This window comes from Rhinoderma darwinii, chromosome 2 (assembly GCF_050947455.1).
Source record: "Rhinoderma darwinii isolate aRhiDar2 chromosome 2, aRhiDar2.hap1, whole genome shotgun sequence".
NCBI lineage: Eukaryota > Metazoa > Chordata > Amphibia > Anura > Rhinodermatidae > Rhinoderma > Rhinoderma darwinii.
Window position 1 is genome coordinate 226,184,650 of NC_134688.1, and position 24,831 is coordinate 226,209,480.

Genomic DNA, 24,831 nt, shown 5'->3' on the forward strand with positions numbered 1-24,831 from the left:
GGGAAATGGTAGACTAGGTAAGGGGCTTGTAATTATGTAATGGCAGGAAGGGGGTGAAGGGAAAGCGAGCCCTAATCTACCCACCGCCCTGTCCCTGCCTACTTGCAACGACCCGCCCTAGGCGATGGGGTACAACTGGGCGGCGGTCCCTACGCTGTCTAAGTGCACGGGAGAACAAACAGGGAACACGCAAGGGAAGGGGCAGTAGCCCACGGAACGCCGCGAGGAAACGGAGCGGTGAATGAGTTGTCAGGACCAGGATGAAGTGGAGTATACCCAAGTGAGCACGGAGGAGGAAGCAAGCCGGAGGCAAAGCAAAGCGGGTTAAGCAGAACAGCAGCAAGGCAGAAGCACGGCAGAAGCAGGCTGGAGCAAGCAGCAGTGGGGCCAGGAATCCAAAAGAATTACAAGCACTGAGGAGGAGAACACAGCAGGTAATAAAGGACAGGGGGCGGAGCTAACTCCGACTGACCAGGCCGCGATAGCTCTCCCACTCCTGAGCCTGCCACCCTGGTTGGTGGGAGATGGTGTCAGTCGAACAGGTCTGGCCTCAGGTGTGGATTGATTAATCCCAGGAGTATACCTAGACGTAGTACCTGGCAGATCCCTAACAGTGACAGTTCACAGTATTACAGTCTTCTCCTAGTCAAGTGAATGGGAGAAGACTGTAGTACTGTAAACCACCACTACAAGTGTGTCAGCAATTCACAGTTCGAAGCAGTAAAGGAATAATGGGGAAGTAGCGCTCACAGAAGCGCCACAGCCCCTTCAAAACAGCTGATCGGCAGTGGTGCTGAGAGCCGGACCCACACCGATCAGATACTTATTGCCAATCCTCAGAAAAGTTCATTCATTTTTCTCTCTAGAAAATCCCTTCAATCCCCAGAGGAAAAAACTCTACAGATTCGGAACACAGAGGAATTAATATGTTTGCTAGTCTGTATGTCTATATTATTACTATATAATAAACTATGTTTACTAGAGCTCAGATAACCTATTTAATTTACTAGAAAAAAAAATTACACTGCAAAAAATGTTCTTTACTAAACAGCAGTTCTTTTTATTATTAATTGCATTTCTAGCAAGTCTAGGTCTCAGAAAATATGGATATGTCCAGCCTTATAAAGCTGTGAAGGGCAAAAGTAAAGTCACAGTATAATTTCACTTTCAGAATTCATCTTTTTAGCAGTATATACAATAATGATTGAATCCTACCTTCAATAATCATGAACTTTTTCATTTCAAAATACATAAACTATTTCTGCAAATTCTTTACTTGTAGAGTAAATGAAGTTGTAATGACCGGGGGGTAGGGAAACGGACAAGTGAGCCCTAATCTACCCGCCACTCTGTCCCTGCCTACTTGCAACGACCCGCCCTAGGCGACGGGGTACAACTGGGCGGCGGTCCCTGCACTTAGTAAGTGCACGACAAACACGACAAACATACAAGGGAATACAAGCAAGGGAAAGGGGCAGTTGCCCACGGCAACACCGTGAGCAACCAGAGTGGTGAACGAGCCGAGTCAAGCCAGGAGTGTGCGAGGTACCAAACGAAGAGCAGAAGAGTAGTCAGTAAGCCAGGGTCTGTATGGAGCAGGAACAAAATAGAAGGAGCTGTAGCTGGGCCAGGAAACCACACGAAAAAGAACAACAAGCAAGGAGGAACAGGACATGCAGGTATAAATAGACAGAGGGCGGGAGCTAGCTGAGTCTGGCCAGGCTGCGATAGGCTCTCCCACTCCTAAGCCTGCCAGCCTGAGTGGTGGAAGCTGGAGTCAGTCTCAGGGATGTAGATTCAGGTGCTGACTGATTAATTAAGGGAGTTAACCCCGAAGCTGTGCCTGGCAGATCCTTTACAGTACCCCCCCTTTTATGAGGGGCCACCGGACCCTTTCTAAGTGGACCTGGCTTACTGGGGAAACGCAGGTGGAACCTCCTGACCAATACCCCAGCGTGAACATCCCGGGCGGGTACCCAAGTCCTCTCCTCGGGCCCGTAACCTCTCCAATGGACCAGGTACTGGAGGGAGCCTTGGACCATCTTGCTGTCCACAATCCTGGCCACCTCGAATTCCACCCCCTCAGGGGTGAGGACGGGAACAGGAGGTCTCCTCGAGGGAGCCAAGGACGGGGAGCAGCGTTTAAGGAGGGAGGCATGAAACACGTCGTGTATACGAAAAGACGGGGGTAACTCCAGCCGGAAGGAGACAGGATTGAGGACCTCAATGACCTTATACGGCCCAATAAACCGGGGAGCAAACTTCTTGGACGGAACCTTGAGACGCAAGTTCCTAGACGACAACCACACCAGATCCCCGACCATAAACAGGTGGTTAGCAGAACGTTTTCTATCAGCCTGAGTTTTTTGTACACTCTGGGACGCCTCTAGGTTCTTCTGAACCTGGGCCCAGACTGTGCACAGTTCCCGATGAAAGACCTCTACCTCGGAATTGTTGGAACTACCAGGTGAAACGGAAGAGAACCGTGGATTAAACCCAAAATTACAGAAAAAGGGAGAGACCCTTGACGAGTTACTGACCCGGTTATTAAGGGAAAATTCGGCGAGGGGAATGAATGAGACCCAATCATATTGACAGTCAGAGACAAAACACCTTAAGTATTGTTCTAGAGATTGATTAGTCCTCTCCGTTTGACCATTGGTTTCAGGATGGAAGGCAGAGGAGAAGGACAGATCAATCCCCAACTTCATACAGAAGGCTCTCCAAAACAATGAAACAAATTGTACCCCTCTATCCGAAACAATATTGACAGGGACCCCATGGAGACGCAGGATGTGTTTGACAAACAAGGTAGCCAACGTCTTGGCGTTGGGTAGTTTCTTGAGGGGCACAAAGTGGCACATCTTACTGAAGCGGTCTACCACCACCCACACCACCGACTTGCCTTGGGATGGAGGCAAATCGGTGATAAAATCCATGGAGATATGTGTCCAAGGTCTCTGGGGAATGGGCAACGAACGCAGTAAGCCCGCTGGTCGGGACCTGGGAGTCTTGGACCTAGCACAAACCTCACAAGCGGCAACGTAGGCCTTAACGTCTTTAGGCAACCCAGGCCACCAATAATTTCTGGTAATGAGGTGTTTGGTACCCAGGATGCCTGGATGACCAGATAGTGCGGAGTCATGATTTTCCCTAAGTACCCTTAGCCGGAATTGCAGGGGAACAAACAGCTTGTTCTCAGGAAGGTTCCCGGGAGCTGAACCTTGATCAGCAGCAATTTCAGAGACTAAATCAGAATCGATCGAGGAAATGATTATACCTGGAGGCAAAATACAAGCAGGATCTTCCTCCGAAGGAGGGCTGGCCATGAAGCTACGCGACAGTGCATCAGCCTTAATATTTTTAGACCCAGCCCTATAGGTAACCCAAAAATTGAATCTGGAAAAAATAACGCCCATCGAGCTTGTCTCGGGTTTAGCCTCTGGGCAGATTCAAGGAAAACCAGATTCTTGTGGTCGGTAAGGACCGTTACCTGGTGTCTAGCCCCCTCCAGGAAGTGGCGCCACTCTTCAAATGCCCATTTAATGGCTAAGAGTTCACGGTTGCCAATATCATAGTTACTCTCAGTTGGCGAAAACTTCCTGGAGAGGTAGGCACAGGGGCGGAGATGGGTGAGGGACCTGGTACCCTGGGACAAGACAGCCCCCACTCCCACCTCAGATGCGTCAACTTCCACGATAAATGGCTCCATTTGGTTGGGCTGAACCAGCACCGGGGCCGAGATAAAGCACTTCTTAAGGACCTCAAAAGCCTGGACAGCCTCAGGAGGCCAGTGGAGGAGATCAGCACCTTTGCGAGTGAGGTCCGTAAGAGGCTTAGCGATGACCGAGAAGTTAGCAATAAATCTCCTGTAATAATTAGCGAACCCCAAAAAACACTGTAACGCCTTCAGGGAGGCAGGTTGGACCCATTCCGCCACAGCCTGAACCTTGGCGGGGTCCATGCGGAATTCATGAGGAGTGAGGATTTGACCCAAAAATGGTATCTCCTGTACCCCAAACACACATTTTTCGGTTTTGGCAAACAGTTTGTTTTCCCGAAGGACCTGGAGCACCTTCCTGACATGCTCAATGTGGGAGGACCAGTCCTTGGAAAACACCAGTATGTCATCAAGGTACACTACAAGAAATATCCCCAGGTAATTTCTCAAAATCTCATTTATGAAATTCTGGAAGACCGCAGGGGCATTACACAACCCAAAGGGCATGACGAGGTATTCGAAATGGCCTTCGGGCGTGTTAAACGCAGTCTTCCACTCATCCCCCTCTTTGATGCGAATAAGGTTATACGCCCCCCGTAGATCCAATTTAGAGAACAATTGGGCCCCCTGAACCTGATTAAAGAGATCAGGAATCAAAGGAAGTGGATACTGGTTCCTTACCGTGACCTTATTCAGGCTACGGTAGTCAATGCATGGCCTAAGACCACCATCCTTCTTCCCCTCGAAGAAGAAGCCAGCACCTACCGGAGAAGAAGAGGGACAAATGTAACCCTTGGCCAGGGATTCCTGAATATACTCTCTCATGGCTTCACGTTCGGGACAAGAAAGATTAAATATCCTACCCTTAGGAAGCTTAGCTCCTGGTACCAATTCGATAGCGCAATCGTATTCTCTATGAGGAGGTAACACTTCGGAGGCCTCCCTAGAGAAAACATCAGCAAAGTCCTGAACAAACTCGGGTAGCGTATTCGCCTCCTCAGGGGGAGAAATAGAATTAACAGAAAAACATGACGTACAACATTCATTACCCCATTTGGTTAGCTCCCCAGTATTGCAGTCAAACGTGGGATTATGCAACTGCAACCAGGGAAGGCCTAGAACCAAATCGTACGATAATCCCTGCATCAACAGTACAGAGCATTGCTCCAAATGCATGGAGCCAACAAGGAGTTCAAAAACAGGGGTATGCTGTGTAAAATAACCATTAGCAAGAGGAGTGGAGTCGATACCCACTACCGGGACAAGTTTAGGCAAATCAATCAGAGGCATAGCAAGAGACATAGCAAATTCCACAGACATAATATTAGTAGAGGACCCTGAATCCACGAAGGCACTGCCGGTAGCAGACCTACCACCAAAAGAGACCTGAAAGGGAAGCAAGATCTTAGTACGTTTCCTATTTACTGGAAATACCTGTGCGCCCAAGTGACCTCCCCGATGATCACTTAGGCGCGGAAGTTCTCTGGCTGCATTCTTACGCTTAGGACAGTTGTTCACTTGATGCTTGTCATCCCCACAGTAGAAGCAGAGACCATTCTTCCTGCGGAATTCTCTACGTTGTTGGGGGGACACGGAGGCCCCGAGTTGCATAGGTATCTCTGAGTCTTTCGGGGAGGAACGAAGCAACGGAACTTCGGGAGGCATCATGGGGGAGTCGGAGGAGAAAACACATAAACGTTCATGTTGTCGTTCCCTGAGACGTCGGTCAAATCGTACCGCTAAAGCCATAGCCTGGTCTAGGGAGTCAGAAGAGGGATAGCTAACTAGCAGGTCTTTCAGGGCATTCGACAGACCCAAACTAAACTGGCACCTTAAGGCAGGGTCATTCCACCGAGAAGCTACGCACCACTTCCTAAAGTCAGAGCAATACTCCTCAACAGGTCTCTTACCCTGACGTAAGGTCACCAGCTGACTCTCGGCAAAGGCAGTCCTGTCAGTCTCGTCATAAATAAGTCCGAGAGCAGAAAAGAAACAATCAACGGAGGAAAGTCCAGGGGCGTCAGGAGCCAAGGAGAAGGCCCACTCTTGGGGCCCTTCCTGGAGCCGGGACATAATTATACCCACCCGCTGGCTCTCAGAACCTGAGGAATGAGGCTTTAAACAAAAGTAAAGCCTACAACTCTCCCGAAAGGAGAGAAAAGCCCTCCGGTCCCCTGAGAACCGGTCGGGCAACTTGAGGTGGGGTTCAAGAGGTGCGGTGAGGGGAACTACCAAGGTAGCATCAGGCTGGTTGACCCTCTGAGCCAGGGCCTGGACCTGTGGGGAGGGACCCTGCATTTGCTGAGCCAGGGTCTCACGGGGGTCCATAGTGGTGTCAGGGACCAGGGTAGACTAGGTATGGGCTTGTTATTATGTAATGACCGGGGGGTAGGGAAACGGACAAGTGAGCCCTAATCTACCCGCCACTCTGTCCCTGCCTACTTGCAATGACCCGCCCTAGGCGACGGGGTACAACTGGGCGGCGGTCCCTGCACTCAGTAAGTGCACGACAAACACGACAAACATACAAGGGAATACAAGCAAGGGAAAGGGGCAGTTGCCCACGGCAACACCGTGAGCAACCAGAGTGGTGAACGAGCCGAGTCAAGCCAGGAGTGTGCGAGGTAACAAACGAAGAGCAGAAGAGTAGTCAGTAAGCCAGGGTCTGTATGGAGCAGGAACAAAATAGAAGGAGCTGTAGCTGGGCCAGGAAACCACACGAAAAAGAACAACAAGCAAGGAGGAACAGGAAATGCAGGTATAAATAGACAGAGGGCGGGAGCTAGCTGAGTCTGGCCAGGCTGCGATAGGCTCTCCCACTCCTAAGCCTGCCAGCCTGAGTGGTGGAAACTGGAGTCAGTCTCAGGGATGTAGATTCAGGTGCTGACTGATTAATTAAGGGAGTTAACCCCGAAGCTGTGCCTGGCAGATCCTTTACAGAAGTCCTAAATTTGCCAACACTGACTTGATTTATAATTTATTGACCCACAGGCAACTATGCACATATCACTGTGTGGTATAAATGACATATTCATTTTATTGCACAGGTCAGTAAGAATACGGCGATACCAAATTGATATACAGTGCTGTGCAAAAGTTTAAGGCAGTTGTGAAAAAATGCTGCAAAGTAAGATAGCTTTCAAAAATAGAAGTAATAGTTTTTTGTTTTTTTATCAATTAACAAAATACAAAGTGAATGAACAAAAGAGAAATCGAAATCCTATTAATATTTGATGTAACCACCCTTTACATTAATACTTCTAGGTACACTTGCACAAAGTCATGGATTTTGAAGTATTATAGTCAGGTGTATGATTAACCAATTAACACACAGGTGGTAATGATTATCATTTTCATATATAGGTTGAAACACAGTCATTAATTGTAACAGAAACAGCTGTGTAGGAGGCTTAAAGAGGCTCTGTCACCACATTATAAGTGCCCTATCTCCTAGATAAGGAGATCGGCGCTATAATGTAGGTGACAGCAGTGCTTTTTATATTAAAAAAAAAACAATCTATTTTCACCACATTATTAGCGATTTTAGATTTATGCTAATGAGTTGCTTAATGCCCAAGTGGGCGTGTTTTTACTTTAGACCAAGTGGGCATTGTACAGGGGAGTGTATGACGCTGACCAATCAGCATCATGCACTCCTTTCCATTCATTTACTCAGCGCATAGGGATCCTGCTAGATCCTTATGTGCTGTCTTATACTAACACATTAACAATACTAAAGTGTTTAGACAGTGAATAGACATTCCACGGGATGTCTATTCACAATCTCTGCACTTCGTTATTCTGTCTGTGGTAGTTATATCAGAGGAAGCGTGATCTCGCGAGATCTCGCTGGAAATGACATGTTACAACGAGATCACGCTTCCTCTGCTGTAACTACCATAGAAACAGTAACGAAGTGCAGAGATTGTGAATAGAAATCCCGTGGAATGTCTATTCACTGTCTAAACACTTCAGTATCGTTAATGTGTTAGTATAAGACAGCACATAAGGATCTAGCAGGATCCCTATGCGCTGAGTAAATGAATGGAGAGGAGTGCATGATGCTGATTGGTCAGCGTCATACACTCCCCTGTACAACGCCCACTTGGTCTAAAGTAAAAATGTGCCAACTTGGGCATTAAGCAACTCATTAGCATAAATCTAAAATCGCTAATAAAGTGGTGAAAATAGATCGCTTTTTTAAATAAAAAGCACTGCTGTCACCTAAATTATAGCGCCGATCTCCTTATGTAGGAGATAGGGCACTTATAATGTGGTGACAGAGCCTCGTTAAAGAGGCTCTGTCACCAGATTATAAGTGCCCTATCTTCTACATAATCTGATCGGCGCTGTAATGTAGATAACAGCAGTGGTTTTTATTTTGAAAAACGATCATTTTTGAGCAAGTTCTCATTGTTCCAGCCCAGCATGATCCACAGCACAGTGTGATTGTGCAGTGAAAGAAGCTGGGCTGGAACAATGAGAAGTGTATGACACTGATTGGTCACTGATTGGTCAGCATCATACACTCTTCTGTACAACGCCCACTTGGTCAAAAGTAAAAACACGCCCAGTTGGTCATTAAGAAACTCATTAGCATAAATCTAAAATTGCTTATAACTTGCTCAAAAATGATCGTTTTTCAAAATAAAAACCACTGCTGTTATCTACATTACAGCACCAATCAGATTATGTAGAAGATAGGGCACTTATAATCTGGTGACAGAGCCTCTTTAAGACTGGATGAGGAACAGCCAAACTCTGCTAAAAAGGTGAGGTTATGGAAGATAGTTTCATGTGACAGGTCCACCATGGCAAGACTGAGCAAGGCAACAAAACACAAGATTTCAAAGCAGACTGGGTTTTCAAGATGTGATGTTCAGGCTCTTTTGAAGAAGCACAAAGAAACGAGCAACATTAAGGAACATAGACGCAGTTGCCGACCAAGGAAACTTAGAGATGCTTACTTCCCTTCAAAATCAGAAGAATTCCAGCAGTGCTATCAGGTCAGAACTGGAAGAAACCAGTGGGACCCAGAAACACCCATCTACTGTTTGGAGAAGTCTAGCCTGAACTGGTCTTCATGGAAGAATTGTGGCCAAAAAGCCATACCTTCGATGTGGAAACAAGGCGAAGCGACTCAACTATACACGAAAACAAAGGAACTGGGGTGCAGAAAAATTTCAGTAGGTGCTCTGGACTAATAAGACAAAATGTAAAATATTTGGCTGTAACAGAAGGCAGTTTGTTCACCGAAGGGCTGGATTGCGGTACAATAATTAGTGTCTGCAGGTAGTTTGGGGCTGCAATCTAGCAAATGAAGTTGGGGATAACGCTGTCCTCAATGCATCATGCAATACCACCCGGGAGGTGTCCAATTAGCTCCAAACTTATTCTGCAGCAGAACAATGACCCTCAAATAGTAAATGTCATTAAAAACTATCTTCAGAGTAAAGAAAAACAAGGAGCCCTAGAAGTTATGATATGGCCCTCACAGACAGTGGCGTAGCTATAGGGGTCGCAGCGGTCGCAACTGCGACCGGGCCCCGTAGCTAGGGGGGCCCGCAGGCCCCCCTCACCACACTAGCGCTGCAATGATTGCTCTACATTGCTGGGTCCCTGCTGTGGTACAAAAGAGCCCAGTAATGTAGCTTAAAGCATTGGTGGCAGTTCAGCTGTCAGAGAGTCATTGCGTGGAGGGGGAACAAGAGGGTAGAAAATGAATGAAAGATGAATCCACTCATCTTACGAGACCCAGGCCCGCCCACTGTACTGTCCACCCAATCAGCTCACTTCTTGCTGTTTCCCTCTTCCTCGTGACCTGTTCAGAGGGAAAGGAATGGCTACAGCAAGAAGATGGTGTGCGTGTCTGCTGCTCCCCTGCAGTACGAGCTGCTCTCTGACCCCACAGCAGATGTAAGTAGCAACTAGTAATCCAGCTCTTAACCCCTTCACTGTGTGTGTGTATGTATGTCTGTCATGCTGAGCAGTCACACCTCAGGGCTGACAGTTTAGCATAACAGACAAAGTATTTATCTATCTATCTATCTATCTATCTATCTATCTATCTATCTATCTATCTATCTATCTATCTATCTATCTATCTATCTATCTATCTCTATCTATCTATCTATCTATCTATCTATCTATCTATCTATCTATCTATCTATCTATCTATCTATCTATCTATCTATCTATCTATCTATCTATCTATCTCATATCATCTATCTATCTATCTATCTATCTATCTATCTATCTATCTATCTATCTATCTATCTATCTATCTATCTATCTATCTATCTATCTATCTATCTATCTATCTATCTATCTATCATCTATCTATCTATCTCATATCATCTATCTATTTATCTCATATCTACACTGGCGTAGCTATAGGGGTCGCAGCGCTCGCAATTGCGACCGGGCCCCGAAGCCAGGGGGGCCCACAGCCCCCCACACCACATCAATAAAAAGTTACTATAGTAACTCGGGCCGCGGGCCCCTGTTACTATAACAGACTGACCTTACCTTCCTGGTTCCGGATCGCAGCGGAGGTCCTGACGTCACAGCGCTATGCGCCGTGCACAACATCGAGAGGACAGAACTTCCGCCGCGGCTGAAGAGGAAGGTAAGATTAGTTGCCCTGACTGGCGGGGTCCGACTCCCGGGACCCGCCAATCAGCTATTTTGAAGGGGCCGCAGCACTCGTACGAGAGCTGCTCCCCTTCATTCCGGTCACACTGTGAATCGGTGTCGGCGATTCACAGTGTGAGCGAGTACTGAAATGAAGGGGAAGCAGCTCTCGTACGAGTACTGCGGCCCCTTCAAAACAGCTGATTGGCGGGTCCCGGGAGTCGGACCCCGCCAGTCAGGGCAACTAATCTTACCTTCCTCTTCAGCCGCGGCGGAAGTTCTGTCCTCTCGATGTTGTGCGCGGCGCATAGCGCTGTGACGTCAGGACCTCCGCTGCTATCCGGAACCAGGAAGGTCCCGGGAGTCGGACCCAGACACATCAGCTATTGATGGCCTATCCTGAGGACAGGCCATCAATGTTTAGGGACTGCACAACCCCTTTAAGCCTACGATGTAGCAGGCCTAGAGGGCCCATGAGACAGGATCACAGATTGTGTGATCCTGTCTGCTGGGCCCTGTATCTAAGACAATCACATGGTAGGCTTAGATACATGGCCCATGTGTGATCCTGTCTATGGGACCCTGTATCTAAGCCTACCACACTGTCGGTTTAGATACAGGGCCCCAGCACACAGTAATCTTATACTGTATAAGATTACTGTCTGCTGGACCCTGTATCTAAGCCTACCTTGTGGTAGGCTTAGATACAGGGTCCCACAGACAGTATCACACATGGGCCCTATATCTAAGCCTAAAACATGTGTTACTAATAGTTTTTTGTGTGTTTTCTTACAGGTTCGGTCGATGGACTACGTCGGATTCCAGGACTACTTCGATGACGGCTTTTTATATTAGCAATAAAATGGTTAATGAGGGTTGTGTGGGTTTTTTTTAAATTTCAATAAAATATTTTTTCTATGTCTTTGTGTTTTTTTTTAAACTATATTACTACCGCCTTAGTAATGGCCGCTGGCTGATTGACAGCATCCATTGCTAAGGCGGGGCTTAGTGTTAGCCGGTGCAGAGGTGAACACTAACCCCCTTTATTACCCCGGTACCCACTGCCACCAGGGGTGCTGGGAAGAGCCGGGTACGATCCAGTACTTGACCATCTGTAGTGATGGTCGGCCACTGGGGGGGTAGTATCAGGAGGGGAAAGGCCAAAAACAGTGGCCCTTCCCACCCTGGTGATGCTAGGCTGCTGCTGCTTTATTGTATCTGGCTGGTTATGAAAAATGGGGGGGAACTCACGTCATTTAAAAAAAAAATAATAATAATAATTGGAAAGAACGATGTGGGGTCCCCCCCCCCCCAATTTTCATAACCAGCCAGATACAACACAGCAGCAGCAGGCAGCATTACCAGGGTGGGAAGGGCCACTGTTTTTGGCCTTCCCCAGCCTAATACTACCAGCCTGCGGCCACCCCGGTGCCTGCCCGTCACTACAGATGGTCGGGTACTGGTTCGTACTCGGCTCTTCCCAGTACCCCTGGTGGCGGTGGGTACCGGGGTAATAATGGGGGTTAGTGTTGGCCTCTGCACCTGCTAACATTAAGCCTCGCCTTAGTAATGGAGGTTGTCAATCAGCCAGCGGCCATTACTAAGGTGGTGATAATAAAGTTTAAAAAGATACAAGCACATAGAAAAAATATTTTATTTAAATAAAAAAACAACCCTCATTAACCATTTTATTGAGAATAAAAAACGCCGTCATTGAAGTCCTCGAATCCGAAGTCCAACAACCGAACCTGTAAAAAAAACACAAACACACAAAAATAATCAGTAACACATAAAGAAGCAAAATTATTATTCTTACCTATCCTGGGTCCAGCGCTGGAGACGCAATGTCAGCGAGCTGGGCCCTGTATCTAATCCTATCATGTGTGATACTGTCTGCTGAGCTGTGTATCTAATCCAATTATGTGTGATACTGTCTGCTGAGCTGTGTATCTAATCCAATCATGTGTGATACTGTCTGCTGGGCCCTATATCTAATCGTATCTTGTGTGATACTGTCTGCTGGGCCACTGTATCTAATCCAATCATGTGTGATACTGTCTGCTGGGCCCTGTATCTAATCCTATCATGTGTGATACTGTCTGCTGAGTCATTGTATCTAATCCTATCATGTGTGATACTGTCTACTGAGCCACTGTATCTAATCCTATCCATAGTTTATAGGGTCGTAGTGCTATAGATATTCGGTCTCCTATACACACATTTTTTTGGGCAGACACATATGTATTGGTGCTATTTCCCCTGACATTTTAAGCCCTTAGTGACGCCCCGGCTGCTAGTGCTGCATTGTTGGGTCACTTAGGAGACCCAGCGATGCAGCTGAAAGCTGCGGACCGTCGGCCATGAGAAGTTTGCGGGGGGGGGGGCCAATAAGAACTTTTGCATCGGGGCCCATGAGCCTTTAGCTACGCCCCTGCTCACAGAGCCCTGATCTCAACATCATCGAGTCTGTCTGGGATTACATGAAGAGACAGAAGGATTTGAGGAAGCCTATATCCACAGAAAATCTATGGTTAGTTCCCCAAGATGTTTGGAACCCCCCTGCCGAGATCCTTAAAAAACTGTGTGCAAGTGTACCTAGAAGATTTGATGCTGTTTTGAAGGCAATGGGTGGTCACACCGAATATTGTTTTAATTCTGATTTCTCTTCTGTTCTTTCACTTTGCATTTTGTTAATTAATAAAAAAAATATTAACACTTATATTTTTTAAAGCATCTTACCATGCACAATTTTTTTAACAACTGCCTAAATCTTTTGCACAGTACTGTATATATAAATAAATATATATATTTTAAAAAAAATTAACTAGTGCTCGTCATGAGCGGCTGGATATTGCCACATCATGATGAGCATGCACTTCATGCTGATAGAGCGGGCACAGCAAGTGTGCCCATGCGAACATGAGCTGGGCATACACAGCCACAGCCTTGCTCTAACGGCGAAGAAAAGAATAACCTCTGATCTCCAGCATTAACCCTTTGATTGCGGTATTCAAAGGGAAAATGAGAAGGGGAACCCCCTGTGATCACATCACAGGAAATCCCTGTGACGCAATTGAAGGACAATCCTTATATAAACAGACAGGCCAGGGTACCAAGGAATTGGATAAACTTCAACCTATAGCCCGACACTTTCGCGAGTACCATTCTTGTAATCCCAGGGGTTTTGAGGTACGTGGAATAGACAGAATTTCTTTGGGCTATAGAGGTGGTGATGTACGTCTGGCACTATTGAGAAAGGAGATTAAATGGATTACGCTCCTTAATACCACGGCACCATTTGGTTTAAATGAGGCCACTAGTTTCAAGCCCTTTTTATAATTTACAGCTATGCGTGAATTTTATCTTTCTAGGGTGGCTTTTTGTTTTGTTTTTATTTACATCTATTTTTTGTTTTACAGAGTGTTCATGTAATTTTGTGGGACTACTTCTATATGTACCTTACCGGATTGGAGAAGATACCAAGTTACTACTACTACCTAAGCTTCTTTCGACTAATGAAGAATTAGATACAACTGTTTGTTATCTGTCTATTGTACATTTATTGTTATTTTTTGTATGTATACTACTACCTAAGAAGTCTTAGACACAAGTGCCTATTGTACATTTATTATTTTTCGTATGTATATCACTACCTAAGAATAATTAGACACAACTGTTTGTTATTTGTTTTTTGTTTATTGTACATTTATTATTTTTCGTATGTATATTACAACCTAAGAAGAAGTAGACACAACTGTCTGTCATTTGTCTATTGTACATTTACTATATTTATTATATTGAATGTTATATTATTATTATTTTTTCTTTTTAATATTTTATCTCCCTCTTTTTTATATATATTTGTTTGTTGGGGTATACTTTTTATATATTTTATATATATATTTATTTTATATTTATTATGATTAATTTCTCACAACACAGATTTTATTTTACTATTTTGTATGTATATTTTTCATCACTTTATACTATTTACTTTGTATCACATTCCATGCCCCTATTGTATATAAATTTTTGGGTGATCTTACTTTTTGTCACTTTTCTTTATCATATTATCACGTATAGTTCCCTATCTATTCCACTTTATTTTATAATAAATGTTTTCTGAACTATAAGTTGGTGCACGTTTCTTGTTTAGTGTCACTTTTATATTTATTATTGGTTTCTTTCACTTTTCATGCACATTCTGTATCTAGCACGACTTTTATATTAATATAGTCACTATTTTTATTTGTCACCTTTATACATGATTGTATGTGTTGTACATTACTAGTGTATGCAACAAACACATATTTATTCATTTATTATTTCGATCTATTGGTCATCCTTATCCCTCTAGGTTAGTCCCCATAGTAGTCCCATTTATGTAATTCACCTACTTGTCTCGTTCTTGTCATCCTGGTTTCCTTTACTGTGGTGTGTGCACAGACGCTGGCTTGCGCATGCGCTGTACGACCCACATCCGGGAGTGCCGCTTAGCGTCTGACGTTGTCATGGTGACGCTCGGCCGAGGTCATCATGCGGCGCCTGGTCATCTGACATGCGGCGCGTCCCGTGATGTGTGTACCGTTGGGCGTGTCCAGCGCCGATTTGCACCCGTCACAGGTGAGGTTAACCACAGTTCATTCCCATATAAGCCCCCCTAGTTTTATGTTATTTAGCCTCCTGACGAAGGCGGTCTGCTTGGCGAAACGCGCGTCGAGGCGCTATTTATCCTTCCGTTCTGGGTCATTTGTTCCGCTCTCCATTATGTCTCGGTACGTGCTGGCATTAGGGTTTCTGTATGATACATTTACTGTTTTTCTATCTATCACTTTAGTTTTACCTTGCCTGACTATTTTTGCCCAGGTATTCTGTTGGGATTTTCCCAAGCCTGTTTATACATATTGTATGTGTAGATAGACAGTACTTCTCTATATATCTGGGCTTAGTCATTCTATATGCACGATTCTTTCCCTGTGGGTTACAAGAGCGTTTCCCGGCTTCCCTTGGTTGGCTGACTCTGTATGTTTATGGTCTTTTACATCTGACCGCACTGTCTTTATCTCCATATGTGGTTCATTCGTTTTTATATTCCGTGTTATCTGTTGTATCATTTCTAATAAAGATTTTGTACTTTTGTATATTACATAGTTTATTATTATTATTTTTAGGGCTACGTCCCTTTTTTGTTCGCTTTAGGTTGTCTACATTGAAGGACCCCATGGCCGTCTGACCATATCTCCCGTTGTTAGGCCATACTTAAGTATGCCCTAACAACTGCCTGTGTACTATCAGTACACAGGCTAATGTACTGGCATATAGATATATGCCAGTACATTAAAGTTAAAAAATAAAAATAATTTTTTTTAATCTCCCTATGGGAATTTAAAAAAAAAATTCATTCAAAAAAATGTAAGTTTAAATTTAAAAAAGCTGTAAAAAAAAACACACAAATGCACAAAAAATAATATACACACATTTGGTATCCTCACGACCGTAACAACCTGCACAACAAATGTAAAGCATCGTAGTATGTATGCTGTTAAAAAACTGCAGCAGAATTGCTTTTTTCTGCATTTTTGGCAAAACAAAAACTGTATTATTAAATGATGATGTAAATGTACCGACAAATGGCAGCTACATAAAGTACAACTCGTTCCACAAAAAAACAAAGCCCCATACAGCTATGTTGAGCAAAAAAAAAAAAAAGTTATGAGCGTCAGGTTGCATTGCAAAACATCAAAAAATAGTTTTGTCCTCAAGGCCAAAATTGGCCGTGTCCTTAAAGGTTGTTTTGTATTTTTTTGTCGCATTCTGATAGCCATAACTTTTTTATTTTTCCATCAACAGAGCTTTGTGAGGGCTTGCTTTTTGCCGGACGAGCTTTCATTTTCATCAGTTGGGTACATAGAACTTATTGATTACCTTATAATCCTTTTTTTGGGAGACGGGATGATCAAATAACTCTATTTAGCTTTTTCTTTTTTTTTTTAAAGGAAGTTTACCGTGCAGGATAAATAACATATTTGTTTAATAGCACGGGTCATTATGGTTCCGACAATATCAATTATGTATGCTTTTTTATTTATTTTTTTCTATAATAAAGCATTTTGTAGGGGAAAAAAAACGTTTTTTTGTTTTTTTTTCTTTGGATTTCTTTTCCTGAACAATTAATTTAACTATTTTTTTAAATTCTTTTACAGTCCCAATAGGGTACTTGGACATACAATCGCTTGGTCGCTTCAATAATACACTGCAATACTTATATACAGCAGTGTATTATGCAGTGTATAATCAGAAGGCAGAACTGGGGCCCCTCTTTAGGCCTCTGGCTGCCATGAAAACCCAACGGCACTCTGCGCTCGCGTCATGGGGGCGCACAAGGGTTGACAGCGGGAGCCCCCTCCGATGTTTAACCACTTAGATGTCACAATTGATATTGACCATGGCATTTGAGGGGTTTGATGGCCTGGATCTGAGTAATTTCTTATCCCAACCATTGCAGCAGAATGTCCAACAATTATCCAGGTGACACTCGCTTCGAATGGTTCGGGCACAACTCCTTCCACTGCGCCAACCCCGTGCCACACATTTACTGAGATTAGCACTAACTACATAGCGCTAATGAAACACACACACACATATATATATATATATATATATATATATATATATATACCTAGTCCTATGCTTTATATAAACACATGACATATATATATATTGATAGAGAGAGCAAGAGATAAATACCTTGGTCAAGGCAGAGTGGCGTGTTCGCACCTACATCTCTGGATTTCAGCACCTGTGACACATGCCCTCCTGCCCCCCCCCCCTTCCTGTTCCTATGCCACACAAGGTCGTATTGAGTCTTCCAGAGAGTGAGATGCTCTTTGCAGTGACTCTCGGCTCCTGGTCATAGAGGGATATCCCAAGCAGGGATTTCCTCTCTATGATGTCCATAATCCTTAATAAGGCATACAGAATGAGGTTGCCCAGATGCGACAGTTCCTTTAAATGACAAACTTTCAGTACTCTCATTGCTTGAACTACAGTTATTTTGGACTTGCAAACCCTTTAAAATATATATTTTTTTTAATTCTTCAAACACATATTAAATAGGGTTGACCTACAATCCTATTGGTTTATTCTTAACCTATTAACTACATTGATAGCATTATCCAGTAACCTTTATTAAAAACGTACACAATGCAAAGATCATAAAAATGATAGACAAATAACATGTAAATGTATTTGTTGTATATGAAGATCATTAATAATAACAGCATAATATTTGATTCTTGCTAGAAAAATCTGTCTCCGGCAGCGTGGGGCAATGAAATGACTAAGCATGTACACTTAACAGATGCAGGGAATTTTGCACAGCATGCAAAACAATATAAAATTACTCTGTACAGTATGTTGTTTTTCAAAGAATGCTTTGTTAGATTTTTCTTTCCCATTAAACATATAGACATTAATAACATCTTAATCCAGAATCTAAAAGTCAACGTTGGAACTAAGTGTTTCATTTTCTATTTTTAAATGTCATTAAGAAAAATAGTCAACAATATATACTAGCACATCAATGTCAAAGACAATATTAATCCTTATTGGTCATAAAGCTTATTTCTAAGAAGCCAGAAGTGTGAATCAAGATGGATTTACTATTAATTTCAGTGGCATCTGCCGAAAGGTGACAGATTGATATTTTCTTTCATTGGCAATGAAAACAGATGTGGTACAAGTTTTAAATAAGATTACTCAAGTTGCATGAGGTAAAAGCATATTTTGACAATTATTTTTCTAAATAACATAAAAATTGAGGTTTACAGCACCACAATTTGTGTACCAAGATAGGTAGATTGAAAAAGTTGTCACTGTTTTTTTTAAAAGCAGAGCATACTTCACGTAGCCTCATAATTTCTATAAATGTTGTTTTCCAGTTTCGAGGCTGCAGCGCCAAGCTCTATAGCCCAACATGCCCCAGAGGAAGCCGGAAGGGCGAAACCCAGGGTTGGGCTATAGCATTTAGCGTGCCGCATTCTATGAATTATGCTGTTTTAAACCTTTTACCTTTTTTGTAAGTATGGAATAAAAAGCGTGAAGTGAACTAGTCCAAAAAGTGTTGCACTATTTGTTTCCTTGTTCCCTTTTGGAGATATAGTGTGGTGTTCGACTGGGCTTACCTGGATCGTAGCATCTCTACATCCCTGTGTGGAACTACAAGTTGAAGAAAACTCCAAACCCCTTCACTGTCCATGAATTCAGACATTTTCTATAGCCTTTATAGATATGCCATTGTGTGCGCTATCAGGTAGGATCCATCAGTAAATTCACATTTTAAAATGATATACAATGTTTGATGGTGCCTTTTTAAATTTCTTTTGAAATACATTTTACATATAGAATAAGCACCCCTCCATTGTGTCCCTGATACAGTGGGACAGATGTAGGATGCTGACCTGCAGTCCCAGCTGTCTCCTCCTTGTCCCGGAGTGCTAATCACGCTGCACATTGCGGTCCTGTACTCTTATAGAATTTTAGGAGTTATGGAATAAATCAAAATAGATAGATGTGTAACTTTGTATTTACATTCAATTACTATTCTTTCTTTACAATAGGTACTGCAGGGTATTTAATGTGGGAAAAAAATTATTCCAGTGCACTATAGAAACACAGTTTAAGGACAGCAGAATTGTGAATTCTGCTCTGAAATATAATACAGGCTGTAAGTCAGGATTAGCCCAAGATAAGTAAAACAACACTTTTACAAATTTACTTAATATGTTATTTATAAGACATTTTTTATAGAAATGTAAAAGCATGTCCAAAGGTGAAGGCTTTCCACATGGATTTAAAGGGTTATTACCATCTTAGATTGTTTCTATAACTCTCATCGAACAGAATAATGAGAACGCCGCGCATATGTGTAGCCACCTTTCCATTTATTCCCCACCTCGATGCGGTGGCCGGCGGCCGTCTTACCAAACAGGAAGAAGATTGGGTGACCTGCATATATGAAATATTTAAGGCATATCCCGTGGATATGCCATACGGATTGAAATAACCATTTAAATGTAAAATGTTTCCATATACAAAATAATATTCATACACATGATGGAAATAATGGAAATGTTACAAATTTCTCATATATTGTATATATTAGATATGAACCAATTGTATCTATTTCTTCCAATTATTCATTTTATATTTACCAGTAACTTTTAATAAATAACATATAACATACACAAATCATCTTATTCAAGTCTGTTACTCTTAGTAAATAAGGAGGTGGAATTCCGCAATTCCATTAAAAAAAATTGACGCTTCCTAAATGACAAAGAACATTCACAACAAAGTGTACTAATTATGTGATTTCTGCAAGAACTAAAGCTTCAGTAATGTACAACGGTCTCATGGACTTTAAGATATCATTCATTCTCTATTTGTCAGTCATCAATTAAAAAAAAGTGATCATAATATCTTCTTTAATTGACCACAGTTATGTAGACTAAACAGAATCTAATAATGTGAAAGTTTTCATAACTATTATTAGGAGCAGCAAGAAAACAAGGAAATTAATCAAAATGTCACTACATACTGTACACTATTAGAGATGGTAGAGCTGAATCTTCAGGTTTGAAAATAACAGTGAGTCACAGTAACTATAATTTTGGAGAAGAGAATGTTTAATGATCAGGAATCAAGATAAAGTACTTACCTGCCAGAATATACTATCTATTGTATTCCCCAGAAATCCATCCCGACCCTCTGTGGACACCAGTTTAGGACCAAGAATTGTCATAAATTCATCAAAATCCACTTGACCATCCCCTAAAAGAAGAAATGCATATAAGATACTCCTGCTGTTCAATTTATATAAATGCCATGAGTTAAATGATCTTTTATTAATCCTCTGCCTACAACTTATATATCTAAAACAAAATTACTTAACTTAGATTCACAGTTATTTTGGAGAGATATTTAAATGAAAAATGACCAAGTAAGCGTTGTAAACATAAATTACAATCCAATGCTGTGCAACATGAGTATTGAGTAATATACTGTTAGTTATGGTTATGCCGTATGCCAGACATAATACTACATGCTGTATACTACAAATATTTCATGTTTTTTAAGATAAAAAGAGGATAGCCTATAGCAGATGTCTCTAGCTTGCGGCCAACGGGCTGCATGCGGTCCCTGGGGCTGTCATCTGCGACCCGCGTGACACAGAGTCGCTAGTACAGACTCTGCTCCGGGACAATGGTATTCACTGACATTGCTGTCCACATATGGACAGCGATGTCTGGGGCTTCCACAGAGCCGGAGTCCCGTGCAGAACGCTAGTATAGGCTCTGCTCCGGGACCCTGTGGAATCTTCTGACATCCACATATGGACAGCGATGTCTGGGGCTTCCCCAGAGCTGGAGTCCCGGGAAGAGCGCTAGTATAGGCTCTGCTCTGGGACTCTGGGGAAGCCTCTGACATCGCTATCCATACATCGCCAGTCATGTCAGGAGCACAGCTGGAGTCCCAGGAAGAGCCTACTAGCGCTCTGCCCGGGACTCCAGCTCTGGGGTTGCCCCTGACATCCATGTTCATATATGGACAGTGATGTCAGGAGCAGAGCTGGAATCCCAGGCAGAGTGCTAGAAGCGGCGCTGATCCGGGACTCCAGCTCTGGGCAAGCCCCTGACATCACTGTCCATATATGGACACTGATGTTAATGGCAAGTGTGGCAGCATCTGCCGGAGGGCACTGTGGCAGCATCTACAGAGGGCACTGTAGCAGCATCTACAGAGAGCACTGTGGCAGCATCTACAGAGGGCACTGTGGCATTATCTGCAGAGGGCACTGTGGCCTTATCTGCAGAGGGCACTGTGGCAGCATCTACAGAGGACTCTGTGGCAGAATCTACAGAGGGCACTGTGGCATTATCTGCAAAGGGCACTGTGGCAGCATCTGCAGAGGACTCTGTGGCAGCATCTACAGAGGGCACTGTGGCAGCATCTATAGAGGGCACTGTGGCAGCATCCACAGAGGGCACTGTGGCAGCATCCACAGAGGGCACTGTGGCAGCATCCACAGGGGGCACTGTGGCACTATCTAAAAAGGGGTTGCCCAATCTTGACATGTGTGTCTGCCAAACACTGCCAACTGAGCCGCCGGACTGCATTTAGCTACACTTAAACTGGAAAACTGGATTGTTGAAATCAGCAAGTGGAGATATATCTCAAATTTTAAACCTAACAGTATTATTATAGTAATGTAGTATTATTATTATTATTATTATTATTATAGTAATATAGTGTTACAGTAGATCAAATAACTAATTGATTAACAATAATTTTGTATTGTATCAAATTTGAAAGTAATGCGGCCCGTCAACATCCCATTTTTTCTATATGTGGCCCACTTACCCGGCCGAGTTTGAGACCCCTGGCCTATAGACACCTTAAGTATAGAAACACTACTATCTTGGTGCTCAACATAGCATAAATGGTAGCTTTAAAAATCTACTTTTTAAAGAAAGTTTAAGAATGCAGTTTTCCAAGAAAGAGTCCTTAAACATTACCCTTGCTAGAAGTAACCAAGGGTGTAACTACCAGGATTCCCACTGCTATGGGCCCAGTAGCTGAGGGGAATCCAGAGAGACAGCTAGGCTTTCCTACACCTAAGGTGACGATTAAGTAAGCTGCCCCTGCCCTGTTCCTAAATACCTTGAGTAAGAGAAAGGTCCCTTGTTGGCGCACCTCCAGGAAATGCCCCACCAGCCCACCTAGCTATGCCACTGTCCCAATCCACTGTTAAAGTAGTACCAGAGGTATAAGACATTGAACTGTTGCAGGAAGATAGCAAAAGGCTAAAGAAAAGAGGACAATGATTTTTGGTATCTTGAATAGGCAGAGGTTTATGTCAAGAATTAAAGAAAATAATTAAAAAATGTGATTTCAATAATGCTCCCTACATAATTGGACATTAGAAACAGTATGAAAAACAATATGTATCTTGAGGGTTTTTAAAACAAAAAACTAGTTTGTATTGAAAATAATATTAATATTATGGTTACAACATTCTACCCCAGTATCTTGATTTATAAGAAGTTATCTTTATCTAGTAATGACCATTCCAAAAACTGATATGTTAAACAATGTCCACAAAATATTTCAATCTTTCTGGTTTAGTTTGTCTTTTTGTGAGAAATTACAAAGGTAAGACGATGTTATTAGCTTCCAGATAAGCATATGTTAGTGGTTGAAGTGGCACATGAATACTGCTCCCTGTAGCTTAGAAAATTTAGGTTAGCTGACTGCACCCATCTGAAGTCATGTCATTTCTAATCTTCAAAAATTGTGCACATCAATTATAGATTACGTTTTCAGTGAAGCCATTACCTGTATTAATTCAGTTTTCTCAACTTTTCATTTCTTGACAATAAGATAATATGGACATCTGCTGCCTATATCAGGCAGCTCTTCTGCGCATTGCATATAAATGATTTATGAATCTATTTATAGGCAAATTTTTCATTTTCAAAATTTTGATTATAAGAAATAATACATTTCATAAGAGCCAACAACAGTTGTAACAGGAAAATAGTACAGCTTCAAGTAATTAGGGCATCTGTTTCTAACAACCTTGATAAGGGAAACACATATCCTTTAATAATATCTTAATTAGTAAAGTACCACTTATATAATTTTCAACTCTTTAATAATTGCCCAAAACTATTCTTGGAGGCAAAAAATAAAATAATATTAATAATAATAAAAAATCGCTGTGTTAAAACTGTTGTTAATTATTCAAGAATGTAATTAAGAAAGGCCATGCTAGAGTCTGCTGTAAAATACTAATGAGGATCTTTATTGCAACACCAAAACAATAGTGATATTAAATGTATGAAGAATCCCGCCCCACACACGCAGATCAGCCCAATAAAGGGGCTACAGCCTTCATTGTTTATATAGACACAACAGTTCTTCTTTACAAGCCTTGCTTGGTGCTGCAATTCATTACATTCGCTTGAATGGGGAGAAGTTGTTGTATCAGGCACAGTCGCTTTAATGCCTCGAGGTCAGACGCCCAGAAATCAAACAATAATGGCCTATCCTAAGGATATGTTATGAATATAGTCCAAGAGAACCCCATTTAAGGTATTTTCACACTTAGGGAATTAGCTGCGAATTTTATATAACGGATTTCATAGTGGAAAAACTGCAGCATATTACAGAAGCAGCAGAGTGGATGAGATTTGGACAATTGACATCCACATGGTGTAGAAAAATCTGATGAGAAATATTCATAAATTGCAGTTTTTTTATCTGCAGCATGTCAATTTTTGCTGTGGAATCACTGCTCTTTTGTTGTAGGTTTTCCCATTAAATTCAATAGGGAGGTAAAACCTGCACCAAATAGAATAGCTTTTTTGGGTTAAATTTATTTAAAAAAGCCAATACTTATTCCCAGGGCCGCCATCAGGAATTTCAGGGCCCCCTACAGCTAAATTTTCTGGGCCCCCCTACCGTGGCACCGCCTGTTAACGGTACTCCGTCCAGCACCATATCATGGTACCCAGGGCCGCCATCAGGGGGGTATTATGGGTACTGATGTGAGAGGCCTGGCCAAACCTAATTGAAAGGGGGGCCCGGCAACTGCCGCGACTTGCCTTTGGTAGAAAAAAAAAACAGGCCCCTGCAATGGGGCTTGTTTTTTTCACCAAAAGAATGTCGTGAGCTGCGGGCTCCCCTTTCAATTAGGTTTGGCCGGGCCTCTCACATCAGTACCCATAATACCCCCCCTGATGGCGGCCCTGGGTAGCATGGGGGTCGTCATGGGGGCCGTCAAACACTGCCCCCCGTGCGACCGATCGCGCGCACCCGCAAACTCCCGCGCATGCGCACCCGCGAACTGCGCACCGAATTTTGAGGCAGATTTTGACCTGCCCACACTATCTTGCCGCGTTTTTTGCCCGTGGCGATTGAGGACAGCAGACAAAAAACGCAGGGAAAAATGCATTTTCTGCCTCCCATTGATTTAGATGGGAGGTCAGAGGCGGAACCGCGGCAAGAAAGGACGTGCTGCTTTTTCTTTTTTCCGCGACTGCCTCCCATTGATTTCAGATTAAATCAATGGGAGGCGGTTTTGGAAGTTTTTTGGTGCTGATTCTGACGCAGTGTCCGAGTCAATATCAAGGCCCAAAACTCTGTGAACTGGGCCTTATTGTTAGGGCTTATTCAGACGAACGTGTAATACATCCGTGCAACGCGCGTGATTTTCACATGCCTCGCACAGACCTATGTTCTGTGGGGCCGTGCAGACTGTCAGTGATTTTCACGCAGCGTGTGTCCGTGTGTCCGCTGCGTAAAACTCACGACATGTCCTATATTTGTGCATTGTTCGCGCATCACGCACCCATTGAAGTCAATGGGTGCGTGAAAATCACGCCCAGCACTTCCGCAGCAGTATAAACTATGAA

At 43.1% G+C, this 24,831-nt stretch overlaps 1 protein-coding gene across 3 annotated transcripts in view; it reads right to left on the reverse strand.

Annotated features, from left to right (window-relative positions):
* The window catches only part of CALN1 (calneuron 1), a 388,623-nt gene that overhangs the window by 184,487 nt on the left and 179,305 nt on the right, over window positions 1–24,831 (reverse strand). For all 3 annotated transcript variants that reach the window (XM_075850381.1, XM_075850380.1, XM_075850382.1), the window contains exon 4: window positions 20,073–20,185. In XM_075850381.1, coding sequence (XP_075706496.1) covers window positions 20,073–20,185 — 113 coding nt within the window. The remainder of the gene's footprint in view (window positions 1–20,072; window positions 20,186–24,831) is intronic.